Source organism: Bubalus bubalis, chromosome 4 (assembly GCF_019923935.1).
Source record: "Bubalus bubalis isolate 160015118507 breed Murrah chromosome 4, NDDB_SH_1, whole genome shotgun sequence".
NCBI classification, from domain to species: Eukaryota; Metazoa; Chordata; class Mammalia; order Artiodactyla; family Bovidae; genus Bubalus; species Bubalus bubalis.
Genome location: NC_059160.1, coordinates 26,335,896 through 26,360,803, shown reverse-complemented (window position 1 = coordinate 26,360,803; position 24,908 = coordinate 26,335,896). Strand labels below are relative to the sequence as shown.

General features: G+C 41.0%; 1 protein-coding gene across 2 annotated transcripts; it reads right to left on the bottom strand.

The window, feature by feature from the left end:
* Positions 1-842: 842 nt before the first annotated feature.
* Positions 843-24,611, bottom strand: MGST1 (microsomal glutathione S-transferase 1). Of its 2 annotated transcripts, none has more exons than XM_006080570.4 (4): positions 24,454-24,611; positions 16,145-16,285; positions 13,209-13,303; positions 843-1,453 (listed from the first exon to the last, which is right to left on the bottom strand). In XM_006080570.4, the coding sequence occupies exons 2-4, from the start codon at positions 16,268-16,270 to the stop codon at positions 1,207-1,209; spliced, it is 468 nt and encodes a 155-aa protein (XP_006080632.4). In that variant the 5' UTR covers positions 16,271-16,285; positions 24,454-24,611; the 3' UTR covers positions 843-1,206. The 2 variants fall into 2 exon arrangements, with proteins under 2 accessions (XP_006080632.4, XP_044797137.2); XM_044941202.2 differs by having other exon boundaries at positions 24,465-24,599.
* Positions 24,612-24,908: the final 297 nt, after the last annotated feature.

Here is a 24,908-nt window from a genome sequence, read left to right as displayed (position 1 = left end):
ATGGGCTTCCCTAGTGGCTCAGCCGATAAACAATCTGTGTGAGAGACCTGGGTTCGATCCCTGGGTTGGGAAGATCCCCTGGAGAAGGGAACAGCTACCCACTCTAGTATTCTTGCCTAGAGAATTTCATGGACTGTATAGTCCACAGGGTCACAGAGTCAGACACGACCGAGCAACTTCCCCTACTCACTATATATGTTAAATAATACTATTGTATTAGAGTTATATTTTTTTTTAAATTGGAGTATAATTGCTTTAAAGTGTCTCATTAGTTTCTGCTGTTCAAAGTGAATCAACTATATGTATACATAAATATCCCTTCCCTCTTGGACCTCCCTCCCACCCCGATCCCATCCATCTAGGTCATCACAGAGCACCAAGTGAGATCTCTATTTCTTCCCTGCAAATAGGTTCATCTATACCATCTTAGTTAAATTTCTTTGGTGTGATAATGATATGGTTATTTGGAGACTGGTCTGTACATAGGAGATACGTGTTGAAGTATTTAAAGTGAAGTGTCTTACAAGCAGCTCACTTTCAAAATGGTTGGATGGCATCACTGACTCAATGGACAGGAGTTTGAGCAAACTCCCAGAGATAGTGAAGGACAGGGAAGCCTGGTGTGCTACAGGCCATGGGGCCCAAAAGAGTCAGACACGACTTAGCAACTGAACAACTTTCAAATTGTTCAGAAAAAACATTGAGTGATGGAACTAAAGCAAATATGGCAAAATGTTAACAAGTCGTAAATCTAGGTGAAACATATATAAAAGTTCATGGTACTACTTTTCTGTAGCTTGAAACTTCTGAAAATATTTTGAGAAAGATAAAACTAAATGAAATTATCCTTTGAATTCTTTATTTCATATACCCATTTCATCAATATTGAAATACAGGTTTAACATACATGTACTTACTCTTTTTAAAGATTTAAAATATGATATGTTGAACAAATGTTACAAATTATAATCAAAATTTATGACAAAGTACTTTATGAATAAGACAAAGGAATTAAAAATTATGTTAAATGTCCTGTGTAAATACAAAATAAGAATAAAGGCTATTGGTGGCATTAATATGCAGATTGGGTTTTCTCTATCTTAATTTCTCTGCTTCCCTCCCGCTTAAAATCATAAAAGGATTCATTATAAATTGGAAGTACAGAATTTTTAGAAAATCATTGGATGATGAGTTGTATGATTCTCTTTACAGGTACAGTTTACTCTTCAGCAATCTGTAAGCCATTGAAAGTGTAACTCCATAGCCAATGAAAAAAGCCAAAGCGCGATTTGGCTGGGGAAGGGGTGTCAAATACGCAATCGTGTGGTAGATTCGTGCTCCGACAAAGAGTCTGAAGTGCAGGATGGCTGTAGAGAGGTCTGGACCACTCAAGGAATACAGAAGGCCAATACCAAGAAATGGCACAATGTTTTCAAGGTCATTCAAGTGGGCTCTGTGGAAAAAAAGATGAATTGTAAAACCCTAATTTCAAAATCAGCAGAAATACATTCACTTTCCCCTCTCTTCTGAAACTAAATAGAAGTGTTAATGGATCTTCAACATGCAAAGTAAGATTCATTTTATTTCTCTCAAATTCCCTTGATTCCCTATCCACTTGGATGTTATTTAGAATGACTCATTATTTTGTTTCTTTTATTTTCAGTGTATCTCAATATATAAGAAAGAAGGCTTTCTGCACTTCCAAGAATATCAAAAGTGCGTCTACATAATAAAACTCCCATCATTTTTATACATATAAAATATTTTTTCTTCTGAGGTCTGTACAACAGCAATTCAAGATTCCTCTTATAAAAATTCTTCTTCCCAAAAGCAGAAAATCCTTTGGGTTAGTATCCTTCTTAAGACTCCCCTCACTTGTGCTAGGATACAAAATGGTCACTGATACCACCCTTGCCCATTCACCCAAGCCACTAGGTTACCAGAAATCAATTTACCAATCTTAATATCAAGAATTCCATTTTCTCCACATACAGATTACAGAATATATAACTAGCCTTTCAAACATGGGAAAAATGTCAGCCAACCTATCCTAAAATTACAAAAGGAATTAGTTAGTAGTGATGGGCAAAATATACACAAACATGATAGACAATAATAAAGGGAAAGTCATGCATCCTAGATCTGAATTGCATACCACAGCTAGAAAACAGAAAGCATGGCTTAGACACAACTTTTTCTCCAATTCATGGAACCTCTGGCTACGATTGTGAACACAAGACACGTCAATTACTGACAAGATTTTTTTTTTATATAAAGTGTGTATTTATAAAAAATATATATTTTTATAAATATATTTATAAAGTGCTTAATTCTCAAATCTGGTAACCCTGTTCTAGTTTCCACAGTTAAAAACTGCTTAAGAATCTAGACTATAAATTGAGATTTTGATAGAACTTGTAAGCTATTGATCAGATCAGATCAGATCAGTCGCTCAGTCGTGTCTGACTCTTTTCGACCCCATGAATTGCAGCATGCCAGGCCTCCCTGTCCATCACCAACTCCCGGAGTTCACTCAGACTCACATCCATCGAGTCAGTGACGCCATCCAGCCATCTCATCCTCTGTCGTCCCCTTCTCCTCCTGCCCCCAATCCCTCCCAGCATCACAGTCTTTTCCAATGAGTCAACTCTTCACATCATGTGGCCAAAGTACTGGAGTTTCAGCTTTAGCATCATTCCTTCCAAAGAAATCCCAGGGCTGATCTTCTTCAGAATGGACTGGTTGGATCTCCTTGCAGTCCAAGGGACTCTCAAGAGTCTTCTGCAACACCACAGTTCAAAAGCATCAATTCTTCGGCGCTCAGCCTTCTTCACAGTCCAACTCTCACATCCATACATGACCACAGGAAAAACCATAGCCTCTGACTAGACGAACCTTTGTTCGCAAAGTAATGTCTCTGCTTTTGAATATGCTATCTAGATTGGTCATAACTTTCCTTCCAAGGAGTAAGCGTCTTTTAATTTCATGGCTGCAGTCACCATCTGCAGTGATTTTGGAGCCCAAAAAAATAAAGTCTGCCACTGTTTCCACTGTTTCCCCATCTATTTCCCATGAAGTGGTGGGACCGGATGCCATGATCTTCGTTTTCTGAATGTTGAGCCTTAAGCCAACTATTTCACTCTCCACTTTCACTTTCATCAAGAGGATTTTGAGTTCCTCTTCACTTTCTGCCATAAGGGTGGTGTCATCTGCATATCTGAGGTTATTGATATGTCTCCTGGCAATCTTGATTCCAGTTTGTGTTTCTTCCAGTCCAGCATTTCTCATGATGTACTCTGCATATAAGTTAAATAAACAGGGTGACAATATACAGCCTTGACATACTCCTTTTCCTATTTGGAACCAGTCTGTTGTTCCATGTCCAGTTCTAACTGTTGCTTCCTGACCTGCATACAGATTTATCAAGAGGCAGATCAGGTGGTCTGGTATTCCCATCTCTTTCAGAATTTTCCACAGTTTATTGTGATCCACACAGTCAAAGGCTTTGGCATAGTCAATAAAGCAGAAATAGATGTTTTTCTGGAACTCTCTTGCTTTTTCTATGATCCAGCGGATGTTGGCAATTTGATCTCTGGTTTCTCTGCCTTTTCTAAAACCAGCTTGAACATCAGGAAGTTCACGGTTCACATATTGCTAAAGCCTGGCTTGGAGAATTTTAAGCATTACTTTACTAGCATGTGAGATGAGTGCAATTGTGCGGTAGTTTGAGCATTCTTTGGCATTGCCTCTCTTTGGGATTGGAATGAAAACTGACCTTTTCCAGTCCTGTGGCCACTGCTGAGTTTTCCAAATTTGCTGGCATATTGAGTGCAGCACTTTCACAGCATCATCTTTCAGGATTTGGAATATCCCAGTGGCGGCAGGGAGGAGCAACCCACGCCCAAGGCCAGGGGCGGCAACGAGAGGAGTTACCCCGCGCCCGAGGTTAGGGCCAGGGGCGGCGGCCGGGAGGAGCAACCCACGCCGGAGGCCAGGGGCCGCGACGAGAGGAGTTACCCCGCGTTCGAGGTCAGGGGCGGCGGCCGAGAGGAGATACCCCATGCCCCAAGCCCGAGGCCAGGGGTGACGGGCGGGAGGAGCTACCCCACGCCCCTAAGCCCGAGGTCAAGGGCGGCGGCGGGGAGGAGCAACTGCACAACAGAGACCAGGGGCGGTGGCCGGGAGGACCAACCCCACATCCAAGGAGCCGTGGCTGCGCGGGCGCAGGAGGGCCTTGAGGAGCTATCCCACATTGAAGGTCAGGAAGGGCGGCTTTGAGGAGATACCCTTCGTCCAAGGTAAGGAGCAATGGCTGCGCTTTGCTGGAGCAGCCGTGAAGAGATACCCCATGCCCAAGGTAAGAAAAACCCAAGCTATTGATACGTATTTCAAAATGAAAGATAGAGACCTGGGTTCAATCCCTGGGTTGGGAAGATCCCCTGGAGAAGGGAAAGGCTACCCACTCTAGTATTCTGGCCTGGAGAATTCCATAGACTATGCAGTGCATGGGGTGACAAAGAGCCCATTGACTGGACTGAAATTCGACCGAGCGAATTTCACTTTTTTCGATTCATGGGGTCGCAAAGAGTCGGACACGACTGAGCAACTGATCTGAAAATCACCATTATCATCTCCTTTCCTTTCTCCTGTTTTCTGTAGATTATCTATAAGTTCTCCTGACAAACAGAATAACAACATAAAGGCATGCAGAAGGTAACAGTAACTTAGATACATAACAATTTTGAAAGATTTAAATAAACAACCACATGTTCCTAAATAAAGCCAAGACAGAAAGGGTATGAGTATTCTTGTTCCCTCTGTTTTATGGAACAACCCAAGGGTTACTGAAAGCGAGGTGGGCAAGAAAGGGCAGAAACACTATTTTCTACTAAAGATGAGCTCACATCACCAATTACATCAAGGGTATTTGTTTGGATCCTTTGAATTCTCCTGCTGGACCACAGATATTTCTTCACCTCCCATCTAGGCCATGTTACTTTTCTCCTTTACCACATTCTAAAAGGACAGACATTTTTAAAGTTGAGAAAGAACCTATAATGATGAGGCCATGTAGAAATATGTTTGCGCTCAGTTGCTCAGTTGTGTCCAACTCTTTGTGACCCCATGGACTGCAGCCTGTCCATGGATCCTCTGTCCATGGGATTCTCCAGGCAAGAATACAGGAGTGGGTTGCCATTTCCTCCTCCATGGGATCTTCCTGACCCAGGGATTGAACCTGTGTCTCTTATGTCTCCTGCACTGGCAGGCAGATTCTTTACCACTGCACTACCTGGGAAGCCCCAAGTCTATATTAAGCAATTAACAAATAGAATACAGTGTGAAAACAGAGAAGAAAGTCAAAGAAAATTAGGGATAAAGAGCTCCAGTGGTGGAGGTTTGGGGGAGGAAATTCAAGGGCAGGGGTTCCTTGGAACTTACTGGCCTCTCCATTTTTTCTGGCCTCCCTCTATTTCTTTCATTCAGTTCTTTTTCCTTGTCCTCAACCCTCAAAATGGTCTCACAGTATTCCTCACTGTTCTAGTAAGGCCAGTTTTCAACGGAGCCTCACAGTGTGTTAATTTATGCCATCTTATATGCTCTTCTTTTTTCATTTTATTTTTTAACTTTTTTTTTTATATCAGAGTATAGCCGATTTACAATGTTGTGATAGTTTCAGTTGGACAGCAAAGGGACTCAGCCATACATATACATGTATTCATTCTCCCCCAAACTCCCCTCCCATCCAGGCTGCCACATAATATCAAGCAGAGTTCCCTGTGCTCTACAGCAGGTCCTTGCTGGTTATCCTTTCTAAATATAACAGTGTGTACCTGTCAATCACTCTTCCTTTTAGACCCCACCGCAGACAAACCCTCTCCTGGGGAGCATCTGCTGTAGTTCAGTATCACCTTCCCACTGTAACCCTTTCTCTACTCAAACAACAGAAAGCATCCTAAAGGGGAAGCTTCCTTCATTTCTCTGTCATTCCTAGATGGCTACCAAAATCTAGTAGCAGATGGACATCCATCTTTATGAGCACTTTCTACCTCTCCATCATCCCATGTTCCCATGTCCTTTCTCTTTTGAGCAGATGCCCCTTGGTGCAAGCTTGTTCTGGACTGACCTTAACTCCAGCCCTGCTCTGTGCTCAAGATGCTTATCAGAACCACTCGGATCTCAGCATCGCCCTGACCTAAACCAGAGTTGCTATACATCATCGAGAACTATCAGGGGGTGGCCAACCACAAAAGGAGCTTCACACCAGACCAGCTGACTCCTTTCTCTTACCCAAAGCTCTTTATGCTCAGCATGTAGCAGTGTGTTCAAGTTCCTGCAAAGAAATTTTTCCAAACTCCTATGTTCTCTCATCTCCTTTTTTCCTTCCAAATCCTAACATTCTTCAACTTCTTCCCTTATGAAATATTCCCAAAGACCCTAGGAAGTTATATTTGTATCCTACTACTTAACATCTAACAAGAGACAGCTTTATATCATTCTTTAAGTACTACATGCACGTTAGCCTGCTTTTCAGTGGAAAAGTTATAGACCCCTCAAGGGCAGGAAGTCAGTCTTAAAGCCATTTTACAGCATTCCAATAAAAGGAGTGACAGTGAGACACACAGCAATCTCTCAATAAATGCTTCATTCATGCATTGGGGCCAGAAAGGAATCATCTAGCTTTAAGTTTTATCCCATCCTCCACTTCCTTCAAGAATTCCAAGTGAGTGTCAACTGGACCCCACTGAAGAGTCTCAATAAAGAGGTATTCTCTATTGAGAGACAGAAGTAGGGGCTGAGAAGGGAGAGTCGAAGGCATCTAAAATCCTCAAATAAAATTTCATTGAAGGTAGCTTATTCGAAACATCTCTTCCTAAGTACTAAAACCCTTTTTTTTCTCTTATAAATGTTTCACCTTATTTCTTCAGCTGCCCTGGTTTTTATCTTGTTGTAAGGAATGTACATGGGACTTCTCAGGTAGCTCAGTGGTAAAGAATTCACCTGTCAATGCAGGAGATGCAAAAGACGTGGGTTTGATCCCTCGGTCAGGAAGATGCCCAGGAGTAGAAAATGGCAACCCACTCCAGTATTCTTGCCTGGAAAAACCCATGGACAGAGGACCCTGACAGGCTGCAGCCCATGGGGTTGCACAGAGTTGGACATGACTGAACAACTAAGTGTGTGCACATGCACACACACACACACACACACACACACACGGGCAATGTATATAGTCTTGAATTCTTTCTAGAACAATATGGGATAGGATTAAATAAATGCATATGTAAAAGGCTTTCTAATCATTATTGATTTCCATATGCCCAAAATATAAATAACTTACTTTAGGCTACTAATCTTGACATGTCAACACATATTACTTTATATTTTATATTAAGGGTCCCATATGTGTAGTGTATATTTTCTCAATATTGCATGCCTAAAAGCATAACTTTCATGCCCTTTGTAGCCAAATTCAGTCCCTGTCACCAAAATATGCTAATAGAAACAACTTGATAATTACAAATAGAAGTAATGAAAAAGAAAAATTCTAGGTTAAAAATGGAGAGGGGAGATTGTGGGAACTTTTATTCTGAAAAGTATCTCCAAAAGTGATTTAGTAAATCACTTTGTTAACAGAACTGATCTGATCTCAAAAAATACACCTGGAAACTAGAAGCTTCTCTTTCTTGGAGATTCTTTCTTGCCACATTGAAAAGCCAGTGTCTGATCACCAGGGGGCGCTGTACACACAGTCCCTGCACCTCCTCAAGGGCACTCACTCCTTTGACAACTAAGGGCAATTGTTCTCACTAAATTTTATTTGTTGTTCACAATCTGATGAGAAGATCAGCTTAGATAATGGCTTTCTCCTCTAGAAATACCATCCCATGGGCAAGGAGAGACAGAAGTAGGGGCTGAGAAGGGAGAGTGGAAGGCATCTAAAATCCCCAAATAATATTTCTTTAGCTAAGCTTTCATGGGCATACTGTGGTCCATGGAGTCACAAAGTCAGACACAACTTAGCCACTGAACACCCTGAACAACAACAACATGAGTGTAAAGAGAGAAGTTCAGGAGTCCCCTATGTCACCATCTTGACTGACCTCCCCACTGAAGAATTTCTTCTATTGAGATTCTATTGCCAATCCATTTTTCTAACATGTGAAACACTGAAGTTATGTACCATCTTCATTTAGTATTTTCTACTGCACATCTACACTGTGGTATAATTCTAGACACATTTCACAGGATAAGCAAAATTATATAAAATTAAAGAAGCAGTGAAGAGTTTTCACAGCCATACTTAAACATTTAGATATTTAGTTTTCTGATGAATAGTTAAGATAGGAAACACCATGAATATATTTGACTACACTTCTAAAATTTGGTGAGTATAAATAGATAATGAAATGGAGACTGAAAAAAAATTTATTTCTCTAATTCAGGTATCAGCTGCAGCATTTAATCCCTTTAGAATCAAGATCATATTTGCCTTTTCACTTTTGATTTTCTGGAAAGTCTGAAGCCCCTCCAAAGATTTCTGCAGATTCCCTTATGGTATATAGTCTCAAGATTAACTTAGTCTTCAATCCTGCATTTGTGAACATCTTCATATTCTTCATTTTGATATAAACTTGGCTCTTTTCTCAACTTTCTCAATAAATCAGTTAGAAAATGTGGATTAAGATTTGTTGTTGTTGTTTAGTCATTAAGTCACTTGCATGCATTAAAAGCTAAGTTGTTATCAACTTAAAATAGACTATTACTAATATAAAACAAGATGTTTTACATAAGACTCAGGGTAACCACCAAGTAAAAACTCATAGTAGATACACAAAAGATAAAAGGAAAGCAATCAAAGCTTACCCTTAGAGAAAAATCACCAAATCACAATGAAAGAGAAAGGAACAAAGGAATTCCAAAACAACTAAGAAAAAAATTAACAAAATGGCAATAAGTACAAGAAGTGAAGTGAAAGTGTTAGTCACTCAGTCATGTCTGACTCTTTGTGACCCCATGGACTATAGCCCACCAGGCCCCTCTGTCCATGGAATTCTGCAGGCAAGAACACTGGAGTGGGTAGCCATTGTCTTCTCCAGGGGATCTTCCCAACTTAGGGATCAAACTCAGGACCCCTGCATTGCATGCAGATTCTTTACCGTCTGGGCCACCAGGGAAGCATCAGAAATTACTTTAAATCAAAATGGGCTAACCTCTCCAATCAAACAAGAATGAATGAACAAAAATAAGACAAGACCTAACAATATGCTGCCTATGAAGAGTTAAGGTCATACATAGACACAAGGTGAAGGTGTAGAAAAAGATATTCCATGCAAAAAGAAGCCAAAAGAAAGCTGAAAAATCTATACTTATATCAAAACAAACTGTAACAAGAGACAAAAAAGTTCATTATATAATGATAAAGGGGATCAAGGCATTAAGAGAACATAACATTGATAAATATATATGCACCCAACATAGGAAACTTTAATATATAAAGCAAACCGTAATGGATCTGAAGGAGAAATAACAATACCATAATTATGGAGGACTTCAATATCTCATTTCCAACAATGGATAGATCATCTAGAAAGATCACTTAGCTCAGATGGACCTAAAAGACATTTATAGAACTTTACATCCAACAGCAACAGAATACACATTCTTCCCAGGCACACATGGAACATTCTCCAAGATAGATCATATCTTAGGCCAAAAAGCAAGTCTTAATAAATTTAAGAAGTGCAAAATCAAGCATTTATTCCAACCACAACAATATGAAACTAGAAATCAATTACAAAAAGAAAACTGGAAAATTCACAAACAAGTCAAAGAAAAAAGAGAAATCAATAATATCTTGAGACAGATAAAGATAGAAACAGAACATACCAAACTCATGGGGACTCAGCAAAGGCAATCTAAGAATGAAGTTTATAGTGATAAACACCCACATTTAAGAAAAAAATCTCAAATGAACAACCTAACCTGACATATCAAGAAACTAAAAAAAGAAAAGCAAACTAAGCCCAAAATTAGTAAAGGAAAGAAATAACAAAGATCAGAACAGACATAAATTAAATAGAAACTAAAAGTACAATAGAAAAAAATCAATGAAACGAAGAGTTGATTTTTTGGAAGGATAAAATAGACTAACTTTACTGCTGTTGCTGTTTAGTCACTAAGTTGTACCGGACTCTTTGAGTCCCCATGGACTGTAGCCCAGCAGGCTCCTCTGTCCATGGGATCTCCAAGGGAAGAATACTGGAGTGGGTTGCCATTTCCTTCTCCAGGGGATCTTCCTGACCCAGGGATTGAACCCGTCTCCTGCTTGGCAACTGGATTCTTTTCCACTAAGTCACCTGGGGAAGACAAACTTTAAAATAGCATCAAAAAGAATAAAATGCTTAGGAATAAACTTAACCAAAGAGGGGAAGAGCTATATACTGAAAACCATAACATACTGATGAAAGAAATAGAAGAAATATAAATAAATGGAAAGATATTCTCTCCTCATGGACTGGAAAAATTGTTAACACTGTTAAAATGTCCACACAACCCAGAGTAATCTACAGATTCAATGTACTCCCTCTCAAAATCCCAATGGCATTTTTTGAGAATTTTTTTTTTAAAGTCCCCAAATTTGTGTGAAACCACAAATGACCCTGAATATCCAAGCAATCTTGAGCAATAAAAACAAAGCTGGAGACTTCATACTTCCTGATTTCAAACTACATTACAAAGCTATAGACAACAAGTCAGTATTTTTTTGGCATAAAAGCAGACTCACAGATCAATGGAACAGAATAGAGAGCCCAAAAATAAACTCAGGCATGTATACTCAATTTTTTACACAGAAGCCAAGAATATACAGCAGGAAAGGGCAGCCTCTGCAGTAAATTGTGTCAGGAAAACTAGATTTCCACATGCAAAAGAAACTGAACCCTATCTTATACCGTACACAAAAATCAACTCAAAATGAATTAAAGACTTGAACATAAGACCTGAAACCATAAAGTTTCTAGAGGGAATATAAAGGTTGTAAGCTCTTTGACACTGGTCTTGGCAATGATATCTTTGAATTTGACACCAAAAGCAAAAAAAAAATAAATAAATAAACAAGTGGGACTACATCAAATCAAAAAGCTCCTGCTCAGCAAAAGAAGCCATCAACAAAATTGAAAGGCAAGTTATGGAATGGGAAAAAATATTTGCAAACCCCATATCTGATAAGCAGTTAATATTAAAAATATATAAGGAACTCACAATTTCATAGCCCCAAACTAATAGATAAATAAAATAATCCAATTTAAAAAGGGAGACCCAAATAGCCATTTTTCCAAAGAAGACATCCAAATGGCCAAGAGGTACATGAAAAGGTACTCACCATCACTAATCAGCTGGGTAAATGCAAATCAAAACTAAAATGAGTTATCACATTACACCTATTAGGATGGCTACTGTGAAAAAGGCAAGAGGTAGCAAATACTTGCCAGAATATGGAGAAAAGAGAACTCTTCTACATTGCTGCCAGGAATATAAACCGGTACAGCCACTATGGAGAACAGTTTGGAAGGTCCTCCCTGGTGACTTAGATGTTAAAAGAATCTGCCTGCAATGCGAGAGACTTGTGTTCAATCTCTGGGTTGGGAAGATACCTGGAGGAGAGCATGGCAGCCCACTCCAGTATTCTTGACTGGAGAATCCCCATGGACAGAGGTTCCTCGTGGGCTACAGTCCATGGGGTCACAAACAGCTGGACACAACTGAGCAATTAAGCACAGCGCAGCATAGCACAGAACTTACCTACCATTATCCCAAAAAAGATTAGAATATTATTCGGTCTTAAAAAAAAAAAAGGAAATCTTGTCATTTGGATGAACTTAGAGGACATTATGCTGAATGAAATCACTAAGACAGAGAAAGACAAATATTGTATGGTATCATTTATAAATGGAATCTACCGAAAGGAAAAAAGGCTGAACTCACAAGAACAGAAAGTAGTCGTTGCCAGGGGATAGGGGTTGGGGGAAATCTGGAGAGGTTGAGAAAATAGTACTAGGTGTCAGTTATAAGATGAACAAGGTCTGAGGATCTAAAGGATAACACACTGACTACAGCAGACAACACTGTATTGTGTAACTGTGTAACGGAAAGCTGGGGCTTCCCAGGCGCCACTGTGGCAAAGAAACGGCCTGCCAATGCAGGAGATGCGAGAGATGTGAGTGCAATACCTGGGTCGGGAAGATCCCATGGAGTAGAAAATGGCAACCCTCTCCAGTATTCTTGACTGGAAAATTCCATGGACAGAGGAGGCTGGTGGGTTAAGAGTCCAGGGGGCCACAAAAGACTCAGACATTACTGAGCAACTGAGCACATAGCACATATAACTGAAAGTTGCTATGAGAGCAGAATTTAAATGTTCTCACCAAAAAAGAGGGGAGGAGAGATGAAATCTGAGAGGTGATGGAAGTGTTAATTAATGAAATTCATTAATTAATGTCAACTAATTCAATGGAAGGACTCCTTAGAAACATATATGTGTATCGAATTACATTGTACACTGCAAATTGTACACTTACAATTTTGTCAATTAAGCTTCAGCAAAGATGAAAGAAAAAGTTTGTAATTCACTTTATGACAAGGATTAAGAAATATACCTTCAGAACTAGAATTGAATGTGCTTTTAAAATAAGTTTATTAGTGGTATCACTAGGAAGCTGGGTAGATGGTATCTTGGCTTATTGCTTTTCATTGTTCACTGAGTTCTCTGTGCATGAAATATAATATCTACAAAGGAGGGAGAGAGAGAGAAGATAGGTAGAGATTTCCCAAGTTCATACTTTCCATTTTATACAAAAATACCTAGTTCTTCAAACTTTTACCCAAGCTGACAGTCTCACCTCTGGAGAAAGAGGACAAAAACTGCAAGAATCTACCGTCCTCATTTCACCTCCTACCTGTCATTACTTTTGATAAATCCCTACACAGAACAAAGTCATTACCCCTAACAAAGTGCACAGAAAAGCTAAATTGGAAATACATGCAATCACAGTGATAGTTGGAGACGTCTAGATCACTAATTTTCTATAATTATACAGAGTAGGTAAAATGATTGACTTTTCTTTTTCTTCAAGACCCCAACATCCTCACTTGACTCTGAGACCAACATCCTGTGATCAAATGAGTCATTTCAGGAGACACTGGTTTACCTTCGAACACGTTCCACCCTGTCATCTGTCCGAAGATACTTCTTGGCATTTTCTCCTTTGCCGAAGCCCACGCAGTCTTCTGGGTTGGCAAAAACCTATTCCAAATAACAAGAGAAAAAAAACCTATTTCAAATACCAAATAACATGGGGTGGGGGAGGTACTCTACCTGATATTCGTATTTTATCAGAAGAAATACAGGCATCCAAGCTGGTCATTGTGAAAAAATAAAAAAATTGGGAGCTATAGATCAAACCCAGTGTTAGGAGAAAGAATGTGGATTCTCAGGTAGCTTAGTGGTAAAGAATCTGCCTGCCAACATAAGAGACACAGAAAATGCAGGTTTGATCCCTGGGTCCAGAAGATCCCCTGGAGGAGGAAATGGCAACCCACTCCAGTATTCTTGCCTGGGAAATCCCATGGACAGAGGAGCCTGGAAGGCAGTCCATAAGGTAGCAAAGAGTTGGACACAACTGAGCACATAAACACAGGAGAAAGCATCTCTTCTTAAAACCTGTATTTTTAATAAGAGTGTAAAAAAATTTTTAAAGAGAAGCATAAATAAGAACTTAAATAAAAAACCAATAAATAAAAACAGTGAAAAGGCAGCAAAACCAGAAAAAAGCCTAATTCTGAGTCCTCATTACAATAATAAAAAGTTATTATTGTGGTGAACTGGCATTTTTTAATAGTAATGTTGATGCACTTTTCCTGAAGAATGTTATTTCCAACTGATTGGCTCATATGAAAGTCATAAGTTTATTTGCCAAAGATACTAGAGAACAGGCATGCAGCATAAAAGAGTGGGGAGAGGTAAAGTGTTTTGTACTTTGTTAGGATATGTGTGCCTCTTTTTCCTCTGAATTAACTAAAACTTTAGGTTGAACAATCCAGTGAAATATAAGAAGTTGAATTGCATTTCTATAAACACCAAGCACATGTTCCAGGGCATATTTGCACATAGTCCTTCCTGTCATTATTATGCTCTTTGAAATGATTTCCCCATTCCCTGAAACTTGAAACATGCATTTAAAAATACTTATGTTCCACTATTAAATGATTTATAATAAAGAAAAACATGAACTATAAAATTAGCCTTAATTTAAGCTGAGAAACTTCATAAATATTATAGTATTTTTCTTAATACGACATGAGCATTTATTTCAGATAAAGATGTTGAGGAGAACTGATCAGCTCTTGAGGGCAGATCTGTCTGTCTGGTTCTGAAATAAATGCATGGCACATACTGGATGTTCAATAAAGAGATTTTGAGTAAGTAAATAATGTATTACAACAGAAAGTGCTTGAAATAGGAGTTTAAACCAATCTGAATTTGAATCTCAGCCTCAGCCTTGGTTGGTGTGTAATCTTGGGAAAGCTACTGAACCACTCTGATTTTGATTTCCTCATCCATAAAATGGGAAGAGTAATGTTCCTCTCACAGGATAATGCTAACAATTATGTAAAATGCTTCCATGACCTGGCACACAAACAGAGTGTCACGGTGCCTAGCGTAGATCACTGGCACTTCACAAATTCGAATTCCCTTCCCCTTTTCTTCTAAGACAAGCAACATTTCTGCTGTCCTTGACGCCACAGCATTTCTAGAGGATAGTGAGGATCTGGTGGTTGCTTGTTTAGTCTCTCAGCTGTGTCTGACTCTTTTGAGACCCCATGGACCATAGTCCACCAGGCTCCTCTGTCCATGGGATTTCCCAGGCAAGAACACTGGAGTGGGTTGCCATTTCCTGCTCCAGGGGATCTTCCTGACTCTGGGATCAAATCCTCATTTCTTGTGTCTCCTGCACTGGCAGGTGGATTCTTTACCACTGAGTTAAGACCTGGTAGTAGCAGCCGCTTTATAGCCAGAGGCTCAAACACCTTGCCCTGTTAGAGGTTTACCCGTGTGGATATGTGCCCCATTAAAATGCAAACATCATTGGGAAGGAATGATACCTCAAGACAGTAATAAGGAAATACCTTAGGGAGGACTATGACTTCTAAATAAAGCAAGGCTCTGGAGGACAGAAACTCAGGACCGGGACCAAGAGAGAGAAATGATGTTTTCCAGAAAGAAGTTGGTGAACAGGCACAGGAGTCACACCAGTAAAAACCATCTAACTTTGTAGCTTTGCTTTACCCATGTCACTGTTGTCGCAAAACCAACCTGCATACAGGTTGCGCGCTCAGTCACTCAGTCGTGTCCGACTTTTTCCCGACCCCATGGACTGTAGCCTGCCAGGTTCCTCTGTCCACGGGCTTCTTTAGGCTAGAATACTGGAGTGGGTTGCTATTTTCTCCTCCAGGGATCTGCCTAGACCAGGGGCTGAGTCCAGGTCTCTTGCATCTCCTGCACTGCAGGCGGATTCTTTTCTACTGAGCCATCAGGGAAGCTCTTCCCCTGTATATGGGTTATGTTTCAAAACTCTACCACCTTCCCCAAGCCTCCATCAAAAAAAAAAAATTGTTATAATGCTGGGTAGAAATACTATTCACTTAAGAAATTATAACCACACAAAATTCAAATGCCTTGTCCCAATCATAGAGACTCTATTGATAATAAGAACTTGATTCTGTGCCCTAAGGCATATCCCTGATCTGTAATAGAGCTGAAAATATCAATTCACCGTCTAGAAAGTGACTATTTTCTAAGCTCTAGTTAGCAAAATTAACTTCAGTATCACAAAGTTGCCTTGAAAAATCTGATACTTCAGAAATCTCATATGCTAACTGAACAATAAAAACAAACAAATAACCATTTACTGATTTCTGGGAGAAACTACCTATTCTGTAAATATATCAGAACCACTAGAACTAAATGACTGCATATTCATTTACAGTATTCAACAATATGCCATTGGGTTTCACATACACACACAAAAAAAGAAAATTGCTTTCCAGAATCCCAACTCTTAAAATACTGCCTCCCATGTCTTACCTTTCTTGTCAATCTATAGAATGCAGTTGCAGTGCTCATAAACATCATTTTTGAAAGCACAATCGTCGTGTAGGAGGCAAAGGCCATGAATACTTCATTCTCCATTAGCTGCGAAAGGCTGGCCATTTTTTTTATTTTGGTCTGGAATGTTAAAAAGATTTTAGATAAGATAGGAAAAAACAGACATAAATACCCCCAAATAACTTGATGGTCACTTGGTATCGTTATACTACAGTATTAACCACATTGTTCTTGAAGATATTTTGAGTTATTTGAAGAAGAAATAATCATTTAGATTTTTTTTAATGAATAGTATCATGTTTTTTTCTAGTTCTTTTTTTTTTCCATTTTAATCATTTACGTTACTCTTTTTATGTAAGTCAAGAAATACAAATAGTCTTTGCTCTTATTCATGGTTTTCTTTTTTTTTAATTTGTTTTTATTAGAGTATAGCTACTTTACCATTGCCTGGAAAATCCCATGGACGGAGGAGCCTGGTAGGCTACAGTCCATGGGGTCGCTAAGAGTTGGATGCAACTGAGCAACTTCACTTTCACTTTTCACTTTCATGCATTGGAGAAGGAAATGGCAAGCCACTCTGGTGTTCTTGCCTGGAGAATCCCAGGGACAGGGGAGCCTGGTGGGCTGCCGTCTATGGGGTCGCACAGAGTCGGACACAACTGAAGTGATTTAGCAGCAGCAGCAACAGCAGCTGCTTTACAATGTCGTATTAATTTCTGCTGCTGCTAAAGCACTTCAGTCGTGTCCAACTCTGTGCGACCCCATAGACGGCAGCCCACCAGACTCCCCCGTCCCTGGGATTCTCCAGGCAAGAGTACTGGAGTGGGCTGCCATTGCCTTTTCCGGTATTAATTTCTAGTGTATAGCAAAGTGAATCAGCTATACTTATTCATACAGCCACGCTTTTGGATTCCCTTCCCATTTAGGTCACAACTAAGCCCTAAGTAGAGTTCCCTGTGCTATAGAGTAGGCTCTCATTCCTTAGTCATCTATTTTATACATAGTATCAATAGTGTATATATGTCAATCCTAATCTCCCAATTCATCTCACCCCCATCCCTGGTTTTTTCTGGTTCTATATTGTTAAGCTTGAACATATCAAACAAGTACTGTGTGAAAATGAAAATATAGGGGTTATCACAAGCAAATATACATAGGTTAACTTCGCTAAAGCTAGAATAAAATCATATTTTGCATTAAGATGAGCCACAAATTGGACACAAACCAGAATCCATAAATCTCTTTCAAAACATCAAACTATGTACATAGTAGTACCATTAATGTTTGAGTAGAAATGCGTAAGTTCTCATACCCGCCCTTCTTTATAAATCCAGTTCACAACCTTTTGTCGTTTCAGTCGTAATCAAGATCTCAGACTCCAGGATTTGAATTCCAGTCACATCATTTGGTTATTGTCTTTGATTGAGAGATTTAGCCTCTGTGAACTGGATTTGTTCTTTGGTAAGATAGGAATAGTTGTTGTTCAGCAGTTACTAACTCGTGTCCAACTCTGCAGCCCCACAGACTGCAGCACGCCAGGCTTCCCTGTCCTTCACCATCTCCGGGAGTTCGCTCAAACTCAGGTACATTGCATCGGTGATGCTATCCAACCATCTCATCCTCTGTCCCCCCCATTTTCCTCCTGCCCTCAGTCTTTCCCAGCATCAGGGTCTTTTCCAATGAGTTGGCATCTCCCAACTTAGTGGGTTATTGTCAGGATTTAAGTGAGATAACATGTGGAACATACCTAGCACAGTGCCAGGTCCATGAAAACCCTCAATAAAGCTTATTATCTCCTTATAATGATCATCACTATCACCATGACCAGGGTCCTCATTCACACCAACACAAGTGAAGAGGGTGAAACAGGATAATGAAAACATAAAATAAAAGGCTTGCAAATGTGGGGGGAGAAATAAGCATTTATGATACTTTCATAGAAGGGACAAGGGGAGGAGGGTTAGCTTTACAAAACTCTTCAGGTCACTTCATATTCTATATTTACTCCCATCAAAAAGCTGTCAAGAGTAAATGGAATGTAACTCCCTGAATCTAGAGTTGGAAGAGTAACTGGAGAAGTGCTCAGGAGGAGGAAGAAGAGGTACACAGATGATACTCAAATCCAAGTGGGTAAGAATTTAGGAAAAAGCTGAAAGTCTGCACTATCTGACATTCTTTTTAACCTCCTCTGTTGTATTATCAGCCCCACTACTACACCTTCTCTTTCTTCCACATAAACACACATCTTTTATCATGAGTGCATGTGTGCATGCATGCTAAGTCACTTCAGTCATGTCCAATTCTCTGCAACCCTATGGACTATAGCCTGCCAGGCCCCACTGTTCATGGGATTCTCCAGGCAAGAATACTGGAGTGGGCTGTTGTGCCCTTCTCCAGGGGATCTTCCCGACCCAGGGATCAAACCCGTGTCTCTTATGTCTCCTGCATTGGCAGGTGGGTTCTTTGCTACTAGTGCCACCTGGGAAGCCCATCTTTTCTCATACCCAAGCTTAAACACCATTTTACTGGCTTAGCATGCAGTGTTGTCTCTTGTAGACATATCTGTTCCTGCCTTTAAAACTCAACCCCTGCATACAACCTATTTAGAGTGATTATTCTAATCATTTTATCCATCTACCAATAATCTATAAACCCTTATATCTTTCCAGACTCTGCTACTGGTCATCCAGTTGTCTGTATGTTACTGTTGAATGTGACATGTCTATATATATATGTCTAAATATATATTTATAATATATATTATATATATAATACATATATATTTAATTTTATAAGACTTGGCTATATTATACCATGTACTTTATGTGCATTGCCTTACATAATTTCTATAAGCCTATAAAGATAATGAGTATATCTATTCTACAGATGAAAAAAATGGAAATTAGAGATATTGAGCAACTACACTGGGAGAGGAACCCAAGTCTCTGATCTCACATCTCATAAACCAACCACACTGCACTGTCTCCTTCAAGAAACTGCAAACTGCTTAATTCTGATTCAACTAACATTGACTGAATGCCTACCCTGCACCTACCCTACCCCTGCCCCAGTGCCAGCACCCATTCTACCAGTTATCTTCCTTCTTCTTCCAAGTACGCTACAAGGTAAGTATTAGTCTCATTTTGGAAATAAAAACCCAAAGCTTCCTAAGCAATCTCTAGTTTGAAAAGTAGGCTAAAAATAGCCTCCTTGGGTTCAGGCAAATAGAAATGTACAGTAAACCCTTGAACAACACAGATCTGAATCATGTGGATCTACTTATATTTGGATTTTTTTCGATACTAAATACCAGAGTGGTACACAATCAGTAGTTGGTTGAACCTGCAGATGCAGAGCCATGGATATACAGGAACTGTGTATAAGGAGGGGGTGACTATAAGTTATACGTGGATTCTCACCTACCCATAGGATAGGTCCCCAACCCCCATGATGTTCAAGGATCAGCTGCATTTAGCTGAAACACTCACACACACACACACACACACACACACACAGTAGCAAATTAATCCACCTCCACAGGTCAGTAGTCTTGAAAGCAAGTACGATAGATTCTGCCAGCTAAAGACTGTCACTTGCCATCTGATTCTATGAGAATCTTTATCATGCCCTGAAAGGAGTTCAGAGTTTATCTGAAAGAAGTCACCCTGTGTTCTAGGAAAACTGGCAAAACTGGCTTTCAGATAGTTAGACATTTTCCGGGAGAAACTTTTATGAGCCAGATTTCTTGCATCTTCTCATACCTAGAGAAGCACTAAAATCATTTATGGAGACACCTATTCCTCATAACCAGCAGCAACCTTCTACCAAGATCTGGGTTTGACTGCACATACCCCCTTTACCAAAATCATTTATATACTCACTTCTCCATCTACCTCTTTAGAGAAGTTCCTCAGCTTTAGAGAAGCTAGCTGAGGGGCTGTCTCCTGGGCTACAGTTCTCAATAAGCCTCAACAAAAACTGAACTCATAGCTCTCACATTATGTTTTTTTCAGTCCACATTTCTCAGTGCAAGATAATATTATACTTTTAGTAACATTTTTAAAGATTTTTTTTTTTTTGCTGTGGATTTTCCTCCCAACTGTTGCTGGGCAAAGAACCAGTTGTTAAAACACTGGTTCTGTTTTATGGGGTTTTTTTTTTTTGGCCACCAAGGCATTTGAGATCTTAGTGCCCCACCCCGACAGGGATCAAACCCACACCTGCCTACATGGGAAAGTCTCAACCTCTAGACTGCCAGGAAGCCTTCACCCCTTGCTTTTTGCAACATTTAATGTATCTACTATTGTTCTAATATGGGGGTGGGGAGGAGTCACCAATAAACTGCATTCTTCTTCACAGTACTGCTACTGCTAAGTCACTTCAGTCGTGTCCGACTCTGTGCGACCCCATGGACAGCAGCCCACCAGGCTCCCTCGTCCCTGGGATTCTCCAGGCAAGAACACTGGAGTGGGTTGCCATTTTCTTCTCCAATGCATGAACGTGAAAAGTGAAAGTGAAGTCGCTCAGTAGTGTCCAACCCTCAGCGACCCCATGGACTGCAGCCTTCCAGGCTCCTCCATCCATGGGATTTCCCAGGCAAGAGTACTGGAGTGGGGTACCACTGCCTTCTCCGACTTCACAGTGCACTTGGAGTAATTAGCTTAATAAGGAATCCCTAAATCCTATGCCTCTGGACAGACACAGCAGGGAGGTTAATTTAAAAAAAACAAAAAAACAAAAACCAGCTTAAGAAAAGTTTATCAAGTAGGAGGTGCTACCATCCAACCCTAGTTTTAAAAGTCAACAGGTTTTGGTAGGTCTTCACCAATGTTCTCAGAATGAAATGCATTTAGCAGTGAAAGAAAAGTTGAGAAGATGGTTTTCTCTCAGTAAACATGGGTATTGAAAGAGTAGAGAAAAGGTGGAAGACTTTCAGACTGTTGCTGGGAAAAGAATACAAAATCTTGAGCAGTTGGGGACAAAGGTCAACGGCAGGATATTTTTTTTTTTTTCCTCTAAATGTGAACAATGCACAAAGTGTACTTCACAGAGAGAATTTCTCAATCCCCAAGAATGTGGCTTAGCTCCTCCAGTCTATGGTTTTGGGAGATGGCCAATACTGAGCTCCTGACACTGCACTCTGTGGGCCCACAAATCGCCTCTGAGGATGGACGTGGTCCACTCCTAGCACATCTGAGGGTGGGGTAGCTACAGGTAAGACATTAAGAAATAGGAGTAATTTAGAACATAAAATTAGGCGGTGCTAATCTAGACTTTTTTTTTCAAGGTTTATTTGTTGATAGCTGCCTTGAACTTGCATCATGCCATTGCACTGCACTCCAAAAAGAAGTTACGAGAAGCTTTGTTCATGAAAGATCATTGAGAGAGGAGAGCGGTAGAGCAGTAATAATAATTCAGAAGTTAAAGTGTTCAGTGATTTGAGTAGTCAAGGAATGCAGTAGAAATTTTCTAAGAAAAGTAAGCAGAGCAAAACACGAAACTTGGTGATGAGTTACAGAAATTATTCCAGTGATGAATTCTATTTGAACAGCGTGTTGTCCCTTTCATTGTCCAACACTGGTTGGCATAATAGAGAATATATGTACCCATCTCACCAGAGAAGGGGACTCAGTCACCTAATGTGGAGGGGGTGCCTTTGCAAAGGACAAAGACAGACTCCAGAACTAGACGTAGTGGATCCAGTTCTGTCATTTACCAGCTGTGATTAACGAATCTTTCCTGCAACATGAGGTTAATAAAACCTCCTACCTCACAAAACTCTTGGGAGGATTAAGTGAATAGAGCATAAAGTGGGGAGTCTGGGAAAGAGTGGATGCGTGCCTATGAGTGGCTGGGTCCCTTCGCTGTTTGCCTAGAACTGTCGCAGCGTTGTTAATTGGCTATGCCCCACCCCACTCCAGTACTCTTGCCTGGAAAATTCCATGAATGGAGGAGCCTGATAGGCTGCAGTCCATGGGGTTGCTAAGAGTCCGATACAACTGAGCGCGACTTCACTTTCACTTTTCACTTGCATGCACTGGAGAAGGAAATGGCAACCCACTCCAGTGTTCTTGCCTGGAGAATCCCAGGGACGGAAGGGCCTGGTGGGCTGCCGTCTATGGGGTCACACAGAGTCAGACACTACTGAAGTGACTTAGCAGCAGCACAAAATAAAAAGTTTGAAATAAAAAAATAAAAAAGAAAAAGAAAAAAGAAAGGCAGTGGGATCTGGTAAGTGCTAGGTTAGTATTTGGTGAATAAATATGCCCTTACCTTGGCACTGTTCTGGGCATTGACGATACAATTTCAGAGTTTTCATAGGACATAGCATTATCTCTCTTGAGAACTTGGAGAAATTCAAGTAGTCAGAGCAAATATTTGTCTCTACCTTGAACATATAACGAAACTGAGACCCAGAGAGGTAGAATTAGTAATCTGACCCAAATTCACAGTGGAGGGCCCAAGACTGGAACCCAGTTTTCTCTAATATTGAACCTGTAGGCTATCTCCCATCAAGGAGAATTCTGGACTACCCTGGTCTTCTGGGGAATTCTTTCTGTCAAATCCCCTTCCTGTCTTATCCCCCTCACTCTCCCCCTACAATCCCACCCCCACCCCTTATTGTCTATCACAGTTTAGTGACAGATACTATTAACTGAGAAATAGTCCTCTTCTCTTTATAGACTCTTGGCCAAAAAGAGCAGAGTTCTCTTATTTATGGCGGCCTTTCTCCATCAATATTGTGCAACACATAGAAAATGCGAGCACACATTCCCGTGGTCATGACTCTGTGATTTCAGACCTTCTTAAAGCAACAGAATACTGCCCGTGAGATAAAGAGAAAAGACAGTTCAGCGGTCTCCTTGCTCTTCGTGAGTTCTAGAATTTATGGAGAAGACTGAGTGACCGCAGACATGGCCCCCTATGCTTCAGGGCCCAGATGTTCGGGGTGGGGGTGGGGGGAATGCTGCTGGGCTGTGGGGGAAGGGGGACTATGCTCAGGAAACTATGCTGACCTCCTTTTCTAGTCTCAGCATTAAAGAAACTCCACTCTCAAACAAACCCTCAGAAAAACTGCCCCTGCCACAGAAAGTAATATTCAAATTTGGACTGATTTGCTATTTTTCAAAGATGGTCAACACACACACACACACACACACACACAGGCCTCTTACTTTGGAAACTTCAGAAGACAGCAAAACTCAATACCAGCCTAATTCCCCAAGAACTCAAAAGGTGTGTCTTCTTTGGTATTCACAGCAGGCTAGGGCCCTGAGAACACTGGGCTGGCCTGGTTTAAAGCCTGTTAGCTGGGGGCCTGGACAAGTTTCCAAAGGCTATTCAATAATGTTTGATGACAGCCCACTTGGCACTTTCTTAGAGAGTAAACAGCAGAGGGAAAAGGAGAAAATAAAAAGTGGTGTCAGGACTACCAAAAGGGCTTGTGACTATTTCAAAGAACGCCGCAGCAGGGAGATAGAATCTGCAGGCACCCTGGCCCCCACTGCCCAAGTCCAGCAATGGCAGTCACAGATGAGGCCTTAACTCCCAGGGAAGGGCTCCTCTCTCCTCTACTCCTTCCACATGGCTTCCACCTCCAGACTGGGCTCCCCCCACCCACCCCCACAGTTGAGAACCTTCCCAAGGGGTTTGATCCTTAGCTTTCCAGTCAACTGACTCTTCTGCTGCTAAGTTGCTTCAGTCGTGTCTGACTCTGTGGTATCTAATTCATCTAACAGGATCTGATTCAGGTCATGCTGCACTTTGTTCATTATTACTATATTTTTACCTTGCTGATGTTTCTCTGGCCTGTCAAAGTGAACCAAGAAAAGCAAGTTCTATCTTTCAGGCGATGCAAAGGCCAGTTTGTCCTGGATCTCAGAAGTTCTGCAGGATTTTACCCCCTTAGCATGAACAGAAATTTCTTAAACTGCAGCCATTCCTTGATTGTTGTTACATGAGCTCACGTTTTACTCCTCCAAAGCTCAACTGGCGCCCTTTCCAAGTGGATGCTCCCTTGGCTTGAGAATTCAAAGTGGGTAAATCATCACTTAAACACAGAAAGAATTATTCTCTCAAGTTTTAATCCTGGAGTTTGACAGTTTATCTACGGGGTTGGGGGGTAAAGGACCGAAACTCCCTTTTAAAAGTAGTGGATTGAAAAGCAAACTTTTAGCAGTTACTCTGTGCAAACAAGTTTCAGGTCGGCAGAGATACCCCAAGCCTGCACCTGCCACCCCGGCGCCCCCCCCCCCCCCCCCCCCCGGCGCCACCCTCTCTCTTCTCACCTTCTACTTACACACCACTCCCGAGCAGGTGCTGTGAATCCGAGCAGGAGAAAGACCACGAGCCGGTCCCAGAAGCGCGTCGCACGGGAGCTGTGGGACTTTTCACTGCGCGGGGCTGGCGGGACACAGAGGCCACGCCCCCTCTGGTTAATTTCTTCCGCTTTTGGCTCCGGGTCGCTGAAAGCACTAGGGTCGACCTTGCCAAACCCCTCCCCTAAGTCGCCTGATTTTCTCTCCCGGAGTAACCTCCGCCCATCGGTTGCGCTTTCTGAACTCTTTCTTTTCCCCGCGGGCGGAAGCTCTCAGCTCCAAAGGCAGCTTGCCCGCTGCAGCGCCTGGGGACCTTTCAAGTGTATGCAGTTGCAAACAGTTTTTAAAGGTTTCAGTGTTGAAACCACTGAAAGCCTTAGAGAAGGTTTAAATCTAGGGGGCGGGGCAAGGAAGGAACCTGATGA